This window comes from Canis lupus, chromosome 30 (assembly GCF_011100685.1).
Source record: "Canis lupus familiaris isolate Mischka breed German Shepherd chromosome 30, alternate assembly UU_Cfam_GSD_1.0, whole genome shotgun sequence".
In the NCBI taxonomy this organism is placed as follows: domain Eukaryota; kingdom Metazoa; phylum Chordata; class Mammalia; order Carnivora; family Canidae; genus Canis; species Canis lupus.
Window position 1 is genome coordinate 18,505,398 of NC_049251.1, and position 13,800 is coordinate 18,519,197.

The 13,800-nt window shown below is 36.9% G+C and overlaps 1 protein-coding gene across 4 annotated transcripts in view; it reads right to left on the bottom strand.

Moving 5' to 3' along the window:
• Positions 1-6,304: 6,304 nt before the first annotated feature.
• Positions 6,305-13,800, bottom strand: part of FAM214A (family with sequence similarity 214 member A) — an 86,199-nt gene continuing 78,703 nt past the window's right edge. For 3 of the 4 annotated variants that reach the window (XM_038580456.1, XM_038580455.1, XM_038580454.1), the window contains 3 exons: positions 11,727-11,795; positions 9,521-9,720; positions 6,305-6,889 (listed from right to left, as the gene is read on the bottom strand). In XM_038580456.1, the coding sequence (XP_038436384.1) occupies positions 6,736-6,889; positions 9,521-9,720; positions 11,727-11,795 (423 nt within the window). In that variant the 3' untranslated portion in view covers positions 6,305-6,735. Of the gene's footprint in view, positions 6,890-9,520; positions 9,721-11,631; positions 11,796-13,800 lie in introns of all 4 variants that reach the window. The other variant, XR_005381667.1, reaches the window with a different exon arrangement.

The following is a 13,800-nucleotide window of genomic DNA, read 5'->3' on the forward strand; positions in this document are numbered from 1 at the left end:
GATCTCCTTCAAGTTTTATACTCTCCAGATCACTTCCACCTCATAGCTTCAACTGCAATTTATATATTCCATATCAGTACTGTCCCACAGAACTTTCTGTGATGATGGAAATAATCTGTGCTATCCAGTACAATTGTCACTAGTCAGGGGCACCTGGGTGGCTCAATCAGTTGAGCCTCTGACTCTTGATCTCAGGTCTTGATCACAGGTTGGTAAGTATAAGCCCTGTGTTGGGCTCCAAACTGGGCATGGAGCCTAGATTAAAACAACAACAACAACAACAACAACAACAACAAAACAACAACAAAACAAAACAAAACAAAAAATCACAAGAAAGAAACAGGCACATGTGGGTGGCCTTGGAAGTTAAAGTGTCCAACTCTTGATTTCTACTCAGATCATGAGGCCTATTTAAGGCTATCTCTCTTCCTCTGGCCCTCCTACCATTCCTCTCTAAAAAATACAAAAAAACAAAAACCAATTGCCTCTAGTTGACCATCAGGCATTACTAATGCTTGATCACTAATGCAACTGAGAAACTGAATTTTAAATTTTATTTAATTTTAATTAAATTGGCCCCAGGGATTAAAATCACTGAGAAACCCTATTAATAGAGATCCTTGTTAGGTGTGGGGCAAGGTTCAAGTATTTATGCTTAACGAAAGCTCCCCCTGGTGATTCTGATCCACACATGCACAAGATTTTTCAGGCTTGGAACTTGGTAGGTATATAAAAGCTTAAAAAAGATCAGCAGTCTTTTAGAGATGTTGGTGCCCTAGCTCAAGAGTTTGTCAAAGTAAAGGAGATGATATCCCACCCTATCCACTCCTCAAGCAGCTGAGAGAGGAAATCCACCTGCATCATTGCTGATATTATAACAAATATCAAGAATAGAATACATTTTCCCTCTACGATGGCTTCAGCTTTTATGGTCCACAGGGGAGGGGACCTCCTCCATGTCACCAGAGGTGCTCACAATTTCTTCAGTCAATCTAAGCTGGGGACCAGGGCATGTTGGGCATGTACCCATGGTCTCGGAGGGGCACTGGATAGTTGTAGGGTGTGGCCTGGTTGATCATGGTGGTGTATTTGGTGAGGGGGCTGATGGTGAGCAGAACTGCAGAGTGGCCCTCAATGGTGAAGGACACAACCAGCACTGGCTCCTTGGCCCAGGCATGCTTGAAGAAAGCAACCAGTCTCCTGGCCATCTTGGTTTCAGTGGTGGCACCAGTCCATTTTTGAAAAAGACTATTTTTAAGGAACCTCTACACCCAACTTGGGGCTCAAACTCACAACCCAAGATCAAAAGTTGCACACTCCACTGACTGAGCCAACCAGGCAGCCCAAGAACAGAATACATTTATGAAATGAAGATATAGGAAGAGCCTGAAAGATCAACTCAGGAAGCCAAGTGACAAACGGAATGCCCAAAACCCTAAGTATAAATCATGAATTCTGTGAGCTAAGCCCTGGAAACAAACATTACCTGAATAAGCAAGTCAGCCAACTGTAAAGAGAGAGAGCAGTTTCAACAACTTGAGTTTTAGAAATGGAACTTAGAAGTTGGAGGATGCCATTCTCTAGGGACAAAGTAAAATGAAAGATCTTTATATAAACTGAAAATACAAATGGGGGTACCTGGGTGGCTCAGTGGTGGAGTGTCTGCCTTTGGCTCAGGTGGTGATCCCAGGGTTCTGGGATCAAGTCCCACATCGGGCTCCCCACAGGGAGTCTGCTTCTCCCTCTGCCTGTGTCTCTGCCTCTCTCTGTCTCTCATGAGTAAATAAACATAATCTTTAAAAAAATACAAACAGGAAGATTTTGAATGAGTTAAAAAGAATAATGAACAGTGGGGTCTGAAAGAGACTCTAGAAATTTTAAACTTTTAAAATTTCTTAAAATGAAGCACCTAGGTAACTCAGTTGGTGAGGCATCTCTTGATTTTGGCTCAGGTGGTGATCTTGGGGTTGTGGGATTGAGCCCCACATCGGGCTCTGCACTGCTCACTGAGCTTGGAGCCTGCTTGAGATACCCTCTCTCTCTCTCTCCCTTTGCCCCTCAACCCTCCCCTCACCCTGCTCTCTCTCTCAAAAATAAAATCTCTCAAAATATTTACCACAATGTGTTTCTAAACTTTTCATCAACATTATTTTCATGCCTCCTGACCAAATGCTAAATTGAATGGCCTCTGAGCAGCTTTAGGACACTCCTTCCTAAAGTCTTTAGTCTTCCTAAAGTCTAAATTTATAAGCATTGCCTTATAAATCTCACTTATCACATGCAAATTATATTTTATTGGTGAGAATATTGATGAAAAGTATATCTTATGCCAGACCATAATACTAGTGGAACAAGAATGAAAAAGAGGCAAGATGCCTGTGTAGTAGACTGGAAAAGATATAAGCTTTAACTTATATTTTGAATCCTGAGTCTTCTACTGACAGTGAGACCTTGGGCAAACTTTTCAAGCTTCTTTTTCTTTCATTATAGATCTATACTCTCTGCAGTATGGCTCTAAGTATTAAATAACAAATTGTTTACAGTGCATGGCATATTCATAGTATGAATAGTGCCATATTCATGGCACTCTCTTCCTCTCAGTATCCAAGTTTAAAATACATTCTTTCACCAACTATACCTTAATAAAAATTTTTATAAAGGATATCTTTCCCATAGATGATCCATTATGGAGTGGAATGGGCTGATTCTGATGTATATATATATACTTTTAGGAATTGAGAATGAATTCCTACCATGATGAAAGTCCTTCTTCCTCCCTAGACTGACACTGTATTCCTAGGTCTAGTAAACCACATAGTGTCAAATACAAAATTTTAATATTGACCACCTCTGTAAAGTAATAGCTAAAAGGGTGGACAGAGGAAAGGACTTTCATTTTACTTTACATAATTAGATAGTGTGAAAAAATGACAGTGAACACATATTGCATGAATTTTTTTTAAGATTTTGAGAGAGAAAGCACAGGAGTAAGGGGAGGGAGAAGCAGACTCCCAATCGAGCAGGGAGCCAGACGTGGGGCTTGATCCCAGGACCTAAGGATCATAACTGAGCCAAAGGCAGATGCCCAATGAACTGAGCCACTCAGGTGCCCCTGCATGAGTATTTTAAAATTGAAAAAGAATTACTTTCATTCATGAAACTAATTAGGCAAGAGTGAGAATCCTTAGAATGAAGCTTTGAAGGAGAAATGTTTTCCTTTCTTTCATCCTGGGGGAAAACAGCAGAAGGGAATCTTCTTTTGAATGCCTTCCATTCAGTCCCTATTTCATCACTTACTCTTATCTGATAAGAAAATTTCCAAAGACTTCCTCAGTTTGTTTATGACTTGGAGTTCTTTAAAAAAATAAAAAATAAAAAAATATATATAATTTATTTATTTTTGTGGGGAGGGACAGAAAGAGAGGAAGAGAGAAACTGAAGCAGACTCCCTGCTGAGTGTGGAGCCTGATGCGGGCCTCCACAGGGAACTTGATCCAACAATCCAGAGATCTTGACCTGAGCCAAAATCAAGAGTCGGTGCGTAAACTGACTGAGACACCCAGGAAGCCCCGGAGTTCCTTTTTAAAGCAAGTTATCAGAATGGCTTCTTTTGTTAATCTGTGAAACTGCTCAGTGATCCTACAATAAGGGAGGAGATCTTTATTATCTGCCACAGGTGAACCGGTTGTCTGTTAGTAGCTTTACCTACAGGCCAACACTCAATTTATGAATACAAAGAGGTGTGACATGGGAAGTGTGGTCAAGGGACGCCTGGGTGGCTCAATGGTTGAGCGTCTGCCTTGGGCTCAGGGCATGATCTCAGAGTCTTGGGATCAAGTCCTGCATCAGGCTCCCTGCATGGAGCCTGCTTCTCCCTCTGCCTATGTCTCTGCCTCTGTGTGTCTCTCATGAATAAATAAATAAAATCTTTTTTTTTTTTTTTTTAAGGAAGTGTGGTCAAGTCTCAGCTTGTGAAAAAAGAAGGGCAGGAAAAGAACTATTATGCTAGAATTAGAGCCAGGGCAAGTGAGAGCAGACAGGGGCTGGGTGACATACCTCAATTGGAAAAAACCGTGTGTGCATAAGAGGTCCTAAGAAGAGGGATAAAATGTCAGTACATGTTTCCCTTAAACAAACTTGCCAGCAAGAGTACAGGATGCACCCAAATATTTCAATCATCTTCTTGAACTTTTCTTTAAAATACTCAGAAAGTGGCACCTGGGTGGCCCAGTCGGGTAAGTGCCTTTGGCTCAGGTTATGATCCCAGCGTCCTGGGATTGAGCCCCACATGGGGCTCCCTGTTTAGCAGGATGTCAGCTTCACCCTCTTCCTCTGTGGCTCCCCTTCACTCCTGCACACAACTCTCTCAAATAAAGATGCCTCCAAACATGGAAAACCATGGATTAGAAATTATTCTAGAAGGGTTATAGTGAGGTATCCACATGAAAAAGACACCTGCATGCAATATACATCACTAAATTTTGGATTACTGGAGAGATCAAAGAAACAACAACTTTTTAATTTAAAAAAGACATTTTGAGGGGTACCTGGGTGGCTCAGTGGTTGAGCATCTGCCTTTGGCTCAGGTAGTGGTTCGGGGGTCCTGAGATCGAGTCCCACATCCAGCTCCCCTGAGGGAGCCTGCTTCTCCCTCTGCCTGTGTCTCTGCCTCTCTTTCTAGGTCTTTTATGAATAAATACAATCTTTTTATTTTTTGAAAAGACATCTTGATGATTTAACTGCTTGGTGTTTTCTAAGTTTTATATAGATTTATCAATATTTACTTTGGTCAAATGTGTAAGAAATCCACATACATATATTGGAATGCTTATTTCAAGAATCAAATGACAGAATTTAAGAAGGCATATTATCAATCCATTTTCTCAATCCACAGACCCAGAAAGATTATAGAATTCCTGGAGTCAGTCCTATCAGATACTATTAGAGCTAGGACTACAGTCCAGATGTTTGGGGTCCTAATTCCATGTTTCCACAGCTTGAAAATTAAGAATAAATCTTCATAAATTTGTGCCATTGACTTTTTTTTTTTTTAGCTTTATGGAATATCAATAGCTTTCTCTTTTTTAGCTGGTCTTTTAAAGATTTGAGAGAGCAAGCAAGCACATGTGTGCAAGTGGGGGAAGTGGCAGAGGAAGAGAATCTTCAAACAGACTACCTGCTGAGCACAGAGCCTGATGAGGGGCTGGATCTCAGGAGGCATGAGATCATTACCTGAGCCTCATGAAACCATCACCTGAGCGGAAACCAAGACTCTGACGCTTAACCAGCTGAGCCACCCAGGCGCCCCGCTGGTATCTTAAAAGAAATTTAAAAGAGGCTTCTTGCTGGCCATCCACAACCTACATCTACCTACTCATCACTGGTCAGATTTCCCTTGAATAGTCTATCCATTAGCTGGGTCCCAAACTAAAGACCTTCCACCCTCCCAAATTCCAGAGCACTCACCTGGTCCTTGAGCCCCAGATCTCCTGGTGTGGCCTACTTGTGTGGTACATATTCTCTAACCTGCATTCACAAATTTGTACCAGCATTCCAGTATTTGTGCCTTATTACCTGATGCCCACTGTCCCTGCACAAACATCTACAACCACTCTTTGTTCTAAGGGGAATGGAGGGAGGGCTTTTGATGCATTTAGTCAAGTTCCCTTGCTCAGTGGTTCTTCTCTTCCTTGTTGCCAAATGCCTTCCTTTCATTGTGACCCTGAGCAAGAAAGTGATACATTTCTTTGGAGAAGAAGCTCAAGACATCTTCTCTATTGTCTTGCGAGCTTTAAAGCTAGAATGGAAACTGTCTGATGGCTACCAGGAATTTACTCAATCACATGAATGTCTCATCTAAAAATAAAAGCCAAATACACATTTCTTTGGGTTTTTGCATATATTTACAATATAAATACTAATTTGCTTTCAAAGTACATATTCTTTTTAACAATTTGCAAAAGTTATCTAGCATGGGACAGCAATTTAATGTAAAGCCTCTGTAGTAGTAATTAAGGAAAAATAGAATTGTTTGGGGGATAAGAAGTTCTAGAAGGAATATGAATGGGCATAATGATTTGAACTTGCAAAGGGAATGTGAAGCAGTTTAGTCCATACTGCACTGCCAAAACAGCATGTTAAAGGACTAGTATGTGAGGCAGCAACCTGGGTGGCGTGTTGTAAAAACTAAACCTGGGAGATATAAAAGGTACACATGCTTGCATAGTGCGTTAATCTTAAAGAAGCTCAACATTTCATTCTCATTTCCAATAAATTAAATGAATAGTACTTAAAACACATCACACAAAATTAAAGACTTGTGCATATATTTTGGATTTCAACATTAATGTCAAAAATACATAGTATGATTTTACATAGGATTTGTGCTACATTAGAACACTAGAGACAAACATCACTTGAGTATTAAGGAAAACATTAAATATTAAATAACTGAGAAATAAAATGTGTAAACACTAATCTAACTGGGGGGATTTTTGCTATTGCAACACGTCCAATGAAGTGGTTTCAACAGTACAAAAAGGATTATTAGGACATGAGTGTTTCCAGTCTACTTGGAATATGTGGATCTCATTCCAGGAATCCTTTAATAAAAACTGGTCCAGGATAACAGGAGAGGATCCACTCTCCTGGTTGTTAATTGGTACACTCCGTTCTACACTAATTTTTACTTTCAAACTTGGGTACTGAGCGAATACTTTAAATTGTCACTCCTTATCAACATCTTGGTGAAAACTGAGGGTTTGTTGGCGATTCAGTGTAAGATTTGAGTTCATATGCAGCACCGCTATCAACTTCCATGGACTTTCTTGAGAACAGGAGCCGTACATCTCTATGGAGGTAGATCTTTCCAGATTTAGAACTCTGGAACCTAAACAAACAAGCAAACAGAAAGATGCATCATTTCAGGGACTGAGTCTTTAAAACAAACAAACTTGAGTAATTAAAATTTCAAAATAGGAAGAATTAGTATTGCTACAATATTAAGAGTAACTCTCTAACAACATATTTATTTAGTCTTCTATGGCCAAAGTATGTGCTGGTATTTAAGTGCTTCTTCCTTACTACTCTCTAAACATTCCATACTCCCTTTGCTTTTCATAGTATCAGAGATGTTTCTTTCTATAAGGCTTGCTTGTTTCACACACCATCCTACTTTTCATCCCTGATACCATATCCCGTGCACACTCCCTCATCTACAGTGTCAGGTTTCAGTTCACATCAGTCAATCATACTACATTTGGGCTTTGCAGACCTAGTATCCTCTGGTCACATCCCATTTCATATAATGTGCCCTCTTCCAATTGTGAGTACATTAAAAGGGATTCCATACTTGAAAAGTCACCACAGAAAATAATCAAGTACTGAGGAGAATTACTGCTATCATTGGTAATGGCTAGGTAAATAAACCCTAATCATCATTAAAAAGATAAAAGTTTGTAGTGAAATGAAAATGGTTATGAAAACTGTGTATTGAACTGTCTATCCTCCCCTAATATCTATAACATAATACATATAAGCTTATCTGGAAGACGATCAAACATAAAATATACTCTTTAGTGCTAATCTCTCCGGTTTTCCCTTTGCAAAGCAGAAATACTCTTTGGGTTTGCGAATTTTACTTCTAAATTAGCTGAAAAATCTGGTCGTCAGTTATACGTGAGCTGAATGTCAGCTCACTCATTCTGTCTGAATTTTTTCACCTTCTCAATCTGAAGAAAACTGAGACCTTTAGGAAATATAACATACTTGTACATATATGGTTTATTTCCCAAAGAGGTTTTTTTCCCCAGGATTTAAAGTATTTAATCACTATGTAGGGATTATAAAGGCTGGGGTAGTTGACGTTCGCTTTGGACAATGTTGGTTATGTATGGCTACAGTGGTTAAACTTCAAGAGGAATGGTATCAAATGAATGTTTAGAGAGAGTTGAATCTCATCCTAGATTGGGCTGGGAGCTATCCTTATAGTCTACTATTTCATATCATTTCTCTTTATAAAAGCCTTCCAAATCTGTTTTCAGATTTTCATTCCCACAATCTGTATAACATTTCCCATTAGGCTCATGATAGGTAGGGTAGAATTAGGTTTAAAAACACTGAACCAGTTGAACATGTCCTTAGGATGCAGAACCCCAGCAGAAGACCCCAAGGTAAGAGTACCAATTAAGCACTATGTGAGAATCCATTTATGGGCTTTTTCAAACATGGACTTGAGTGGACAGCTCATTCTTTATTCATTCCAGACACCACACAGCAGATCTACTGAAGGATAGCTGGTGGTCACCATCCACAGCAGATTAAAGAGGTCTGCTGCCTGCAGCCTTGATGAGAGGTGCCTCCTTCTTATGAATAGGGACTTTCGGAGTAAGGAGTTAGGCTAAAATGAATTACTCTCACTGATGTGATTGAGAACTTACTAAGAACAAAGTTATAAGTAAAAGGCTGATACTCAGCTCTCTGTTAAACAATAGATTTGCTCATTGCCTGAGAGCTACTACGATTTCAGGGCCGAAAACCTAACCCTAGAATATTGGCAATTTGGACCCCAAGGGCAAACAGTTTCCCACAACCTAGCGCTGTGATTTGGGTAGCAAAAGTTAGAGGAGAAAGTACTTCTGATGGAATTATTAGAATATAAACTCTTTGGGAACTGAGATTTTCACATTGCTGTTTCCTTAATGCCCAGAAGCATATCTGACACATAAATATTTGTTAAATGAATGAAGGTTAAAAACTTCCTTGCCCAATACAGTAGCCACTAGCTACATGTAGCTATTGAGCACTTGAAATGTGGCTAGTTCAAATTGAGTTGTGCTTGTTCATGTAAATCTATACTTGATTTCAAATAGTCTGATAAAAGAAAGTAAAATACCTCATTCATAATTTTTATGTTGATTATATACTCAAATTATAACATTTGGATATGTTGGGTTAAATAAAACATATTACTCTTTCCTTTTTCTTATTACTTTTTTTTTAAATTTTTATTTATTTATGATAGTCACAGAGAGAGAGAGAGGCAGAGACACAGGCAGAGGGAGAAGCAGGCTCCATGCACCGGGAGCCCGACGTGGGATTCGATCCCGGGTCTCCAGGATCGCGCCCTGGGCCAAAGGCAGGCGCCAAACCGCTGCACCACCCAGGGATCCCTATTACTTTTTTTTAATATGCCTACTAGAAAATACGGAACCACATATGTGGTTCATATTAAAATTCTATTGGTTTTGAAAATGTTTCGACCACCCTAGATATGTCAGCATTTGTTTTCATATAAAATATTTTACATTACATAGCTACAAATGAAAACTCTCCTGATTCAACAAGTAACAATGACTGCAGGAAGATATGCCATGTGTTTTCTGCATCTTGGCATATGAAGAGTTTCCAAATAAAGCAAATTCCAAAGGACACTGGTCTAGTTAGAGTGACAGGTATTACACTAAAATTTTGGAGTTGTTCTTCTGAAGTAACGTATTTTCATATTTATCTGAAACATTACCTCAGATGTATGAGGTAGCGTAATAACCGTTCTTCTGTATGTCGGATGTTCTCTTTATTAACACTTCTCTTCATCTCTTGTTTAACAGGTACAGAAAAAGTTCTTTGTCGTAGGAATGTCTGATGATTGGCTGGCATATCTCGTAAGTCATATATCACAACAAACATCTTCACCACAGTCTTATTAGGATTAAATAAGGTCTAAAGAAACAACATAAAAATCATTCTTTAAAAAGTGACCTGTTGATTTGATGTAAGATGATTGTGCCAATAAAAAAATAGGTTTTTAAATAATAAGTTAATCCCAGTGGATATAATTTTGGGAACTAAAGTTAACATTTTGAAGTTGATGAAGTTATATTCAATATTTTTAAAAAATGGTTTAATTTTTATTTCCCATTATAAAATCCTGTAACAAATAAAAAATTTTAGTCACAAATTTCATATGAGACAACACATAGCTTTTACTCTTTATTCAGATTTTAGGAAATGCTTCCATTAAAGTAAGCAAAATATACTCTTACTGAACACCCAGTTCACTTATTTCAAACATTAGCTTTATTACAGTATATCAACTGCAAAGTGCTCAGAATGTTAATTTTCCTCAAATTTTGATAGTGAGTAAATAGAAAAAATTTAAAATAAAATAGCTAGGTAAAACTAGACTTTTTTGGTATATTAGGTATATATAGTTATATAAAATAAAAAATATGTTCTCAAAAAAGAGAAACTTTATTATTTGGAAATTTTTCCAGGTTTAGAAAATAAAGTTCATTATTTTTAGTTACTAAGGAGGCTGAAAAATACTTAATGTTCTCACAGTTGGATTCATTGCAAAAACTGTAGTGATTACTAAACTTTTAAAAAATCATCAATATCATAATAGACCAAAATATGTATCCTTGGTGAAGACTGAAGTAAATTCAATTGATACTTGGCTATCAATAATTGGAGGAATACTATTTTTTAAAGTACTAATTTTTAAACAAGTCCCCAAGCTGCTGATCTGACTTTAACCAAATTACCAACACATCAATAGGTAACTTGGTGCCCATGCTTTCAGAAGCTCATCCGTGGCACTGGACATCACTCACTGAATCAAAATGAGAAATATATCAATATTATGATCCAACTTTCGAAATCTCGTGAGTCTTAAGATTAAGGCTAATACAGTCAACAACCACAACAACTAGTAAGCCAAGAGTTCAAACCATGTTTATACATAATTAAACCATATAAGGAATGAAAGATAAACCTAAATTTCAGATTTAAAATTAATCATTAAAGTTGCAGTCCTCAAACAGACTCCTTGCTGTATTCAAACAAAGGTGATGAGTAAAAGTGGTCTGGTAAAGCATTGATCACATTGAGGCCAAAAGTCATAAAAAGGTTTACTAAATTAGACCAGATTCCGAGTGTAAGGAACTTAGCTAGACTTTATTTTTTATTATTTATTTTATTTTATTTTATTTTTATTTTTTAATTTTGGCTTTATTGAGGTATAACTGAGAAATATCAGATTCTTTTCAGTCTGCAAGAGCCAGCTTTGTAATAGACTTCTGGGCCTGCAGGATTATCCTGGATCTGATTTGGAGATGAACTTAATCGCAAACTGGCCTTGATATCAAATAACTCTTCTGAGAATCCAAGACCAATGATGATGAATGATTGCTCTGGGCTAGAGGAATTCTCCTGAGCCAAAACTAGATCAACACCTAGACCAAAAGGAAAGGATGCCTTCTCTGCCCACACATCTGTCAGACTACATTTCTACCTTGTGTAACCATCTTAGTAAATTAACTTAGAAATTATTACACTAGGGATAATATAATTTTGTTCCTGACAAAACAATACTAATATTTGAGGTCTCCTTTTAAATAAGTCAATCTCAATCTGGCTAATTATATTAATAGAAGACACTAGTAATGTTAAATTCTAATTACATTGAAAATAGCTCTATTTAAGTTATGTAAACTGTCATAAACTATTTTTCTAAAGTATTCACCTTCATTAGATTATTTATGCTTTCCTTTTATGAAGGTCCCCAACATGGCCATTCCTGGGGCAGAGCAGGGAAACTCCAAAGAAAGCTGCAGCCCCACTGTTACTTACCAAAGTTGTTGCAGCAGCAGTAGCAGGAGAAAGGGCTAAGTTCTATATGTATGTGAGAGAATGATTATTGCAATTGTAGGCTATAAAACACATACCACTTGTATCGTTCCTGAAGGAGGTACTCGATAACCCCTTTTACCAAGGGACTCTAAAGTAATCACACCCTTGAAAAAAAGAAGACAAATTGAGTACAAACTCAAGCAAATTTATATAAAAGACTAAGAATAATAAATCACATAATTACTAAAATTTTAGAATTCTACTTATATGAAAAAATATTCCCATCAATAGATATATTAAAGGATGTAATAGTGAGGGTCCCACCCAAAAGAAAACAATTTACTGTTCTTCCTGGAGATGTTGCAATAAATAACATATCACAGTGCTTGCAGTTTCTATTAAGATATACAATACAGAAGAAGCTCCTTAACTAAAAAGGAAATAAAGGGAGAAGATAGGTTTATTCCCTTCTATATAACATGGGAAGAGGGAAATGAAGAAGCAACCAATGTATTGTTCTTTGGACATACGAAAAGTCAGGAATGCAGAAGGGCCTAGGTCTCAGCTAACAATGAAGTTAATTCTTCAGTCAGTAAGTTAAATTAAAATATGGATTTTTGACTAAAGACATACCAGCATCATCAGCATCACCTGTAAACTACTGAGAAACACAATTTATGGCTTCTCCCTACACCTATCAAATCAAAGCTGTATTTTAAGATCCCCCAGATGATATTATATATGTACATATGATAAAGTTTGAGAAGCACTACTGTACTATATAGTTTTCTGAGAATAAAATTCTCATCAGTACAGAAGCCCAAACAACGGGAAACAAGCATAAATTAAAATAAGGAAAGCTAGGATTTAATATGTGAAAGTTTCTAGGTAACCATGATGACCAAATGACAGGTGGTAACTATGATATTTAATTCTTAGATAGCTTTAAGAAAGGAAGGCTGATTCACTTGTTTTAACTGGGGTAACAGTTTTAAGTAGTTAAGTTGAATATTGCATATTCTATATTTCATATCCCATCATTTCATATTGTACATGCCAAAACATGACCTTAAGTAAACGTAAATATAAAATAGGACTGTCCCATCAAACATCTCTGTTGGATTTGTAAGACAGATCAAAGTTGAGGGGGGAATAAAGTGCACAAGGGTAAAAAGGAGGGCCAAACTCTGCTATGTGAATCAAGGGCCATCCTCAGACTATTAAATTAGCACATTAATATTACGAAATGTTCACAGAAAAGGGCACTGAAAGGACATAGGTCATTCTTGTCTAATCTGATTTACCACATGGTTATTTAAAGCATGAGAAAAAGCTTTCAACAAACTGTATTCCTAAACAAAAAGAGTCACTGATGAAGCTTAAACAATTTCTCCCTAATAATCTGCTTCATCTGAAAAACAGCTATGATATATAATGCCCCTCTACTTCCTAGTTCCAGAAAAAGTAAGTAAAATATACCCAAATAAAAGCTACTTTATAATCACATTGCTACGTGCAATACATTATTGTTCTTCCTTGCTACCTTCCAGTAAATACATATAAGAAAACTGGTGGGGCAAAACTTCTATAAAGCCTCTACTTATTTCCTTTAATACATACAATTTTAATAGTTTTCAGAACATGGTAATGGTAACTAAAATAAATTTATACAGACAGTATGCACATTTTAAAACCTTATATTTTATGCCAACACTTTACAATCATCTAAGCAATGTAAGATCAGTAGGGGTATTGGCAAATCAGGAATTTTAAACAGAAATTGAGAACTTACTTGGAATTTCATTAAGATTATTATAATTATTATTTATTGTATTTTAATAATTTATTTTAATGGGGCAGCATATTAATGCATCTACCTATTTTATTTTACATAAAGAAGAGAAATACGTTTTCTTCTGGCATTGTAGAATGGAATAGAAGGTTAATATAAACTAAGGTGGGTCAAAATCTCACACAAAAATTCCTCAAATTACTCTGCTATAGAAAATATGAAATAAGTAAAACTGAACAAAGTGTATCTTAATTTGGTGAATTACAAATACAAAAAATAATATGTGATCCTGTTAATAATGATAACTGAAGTTACCACTGGCATATATTCTTTAGACCATTTTACTGGTTTCACCAATTCAGTAATTTCTAAACAGT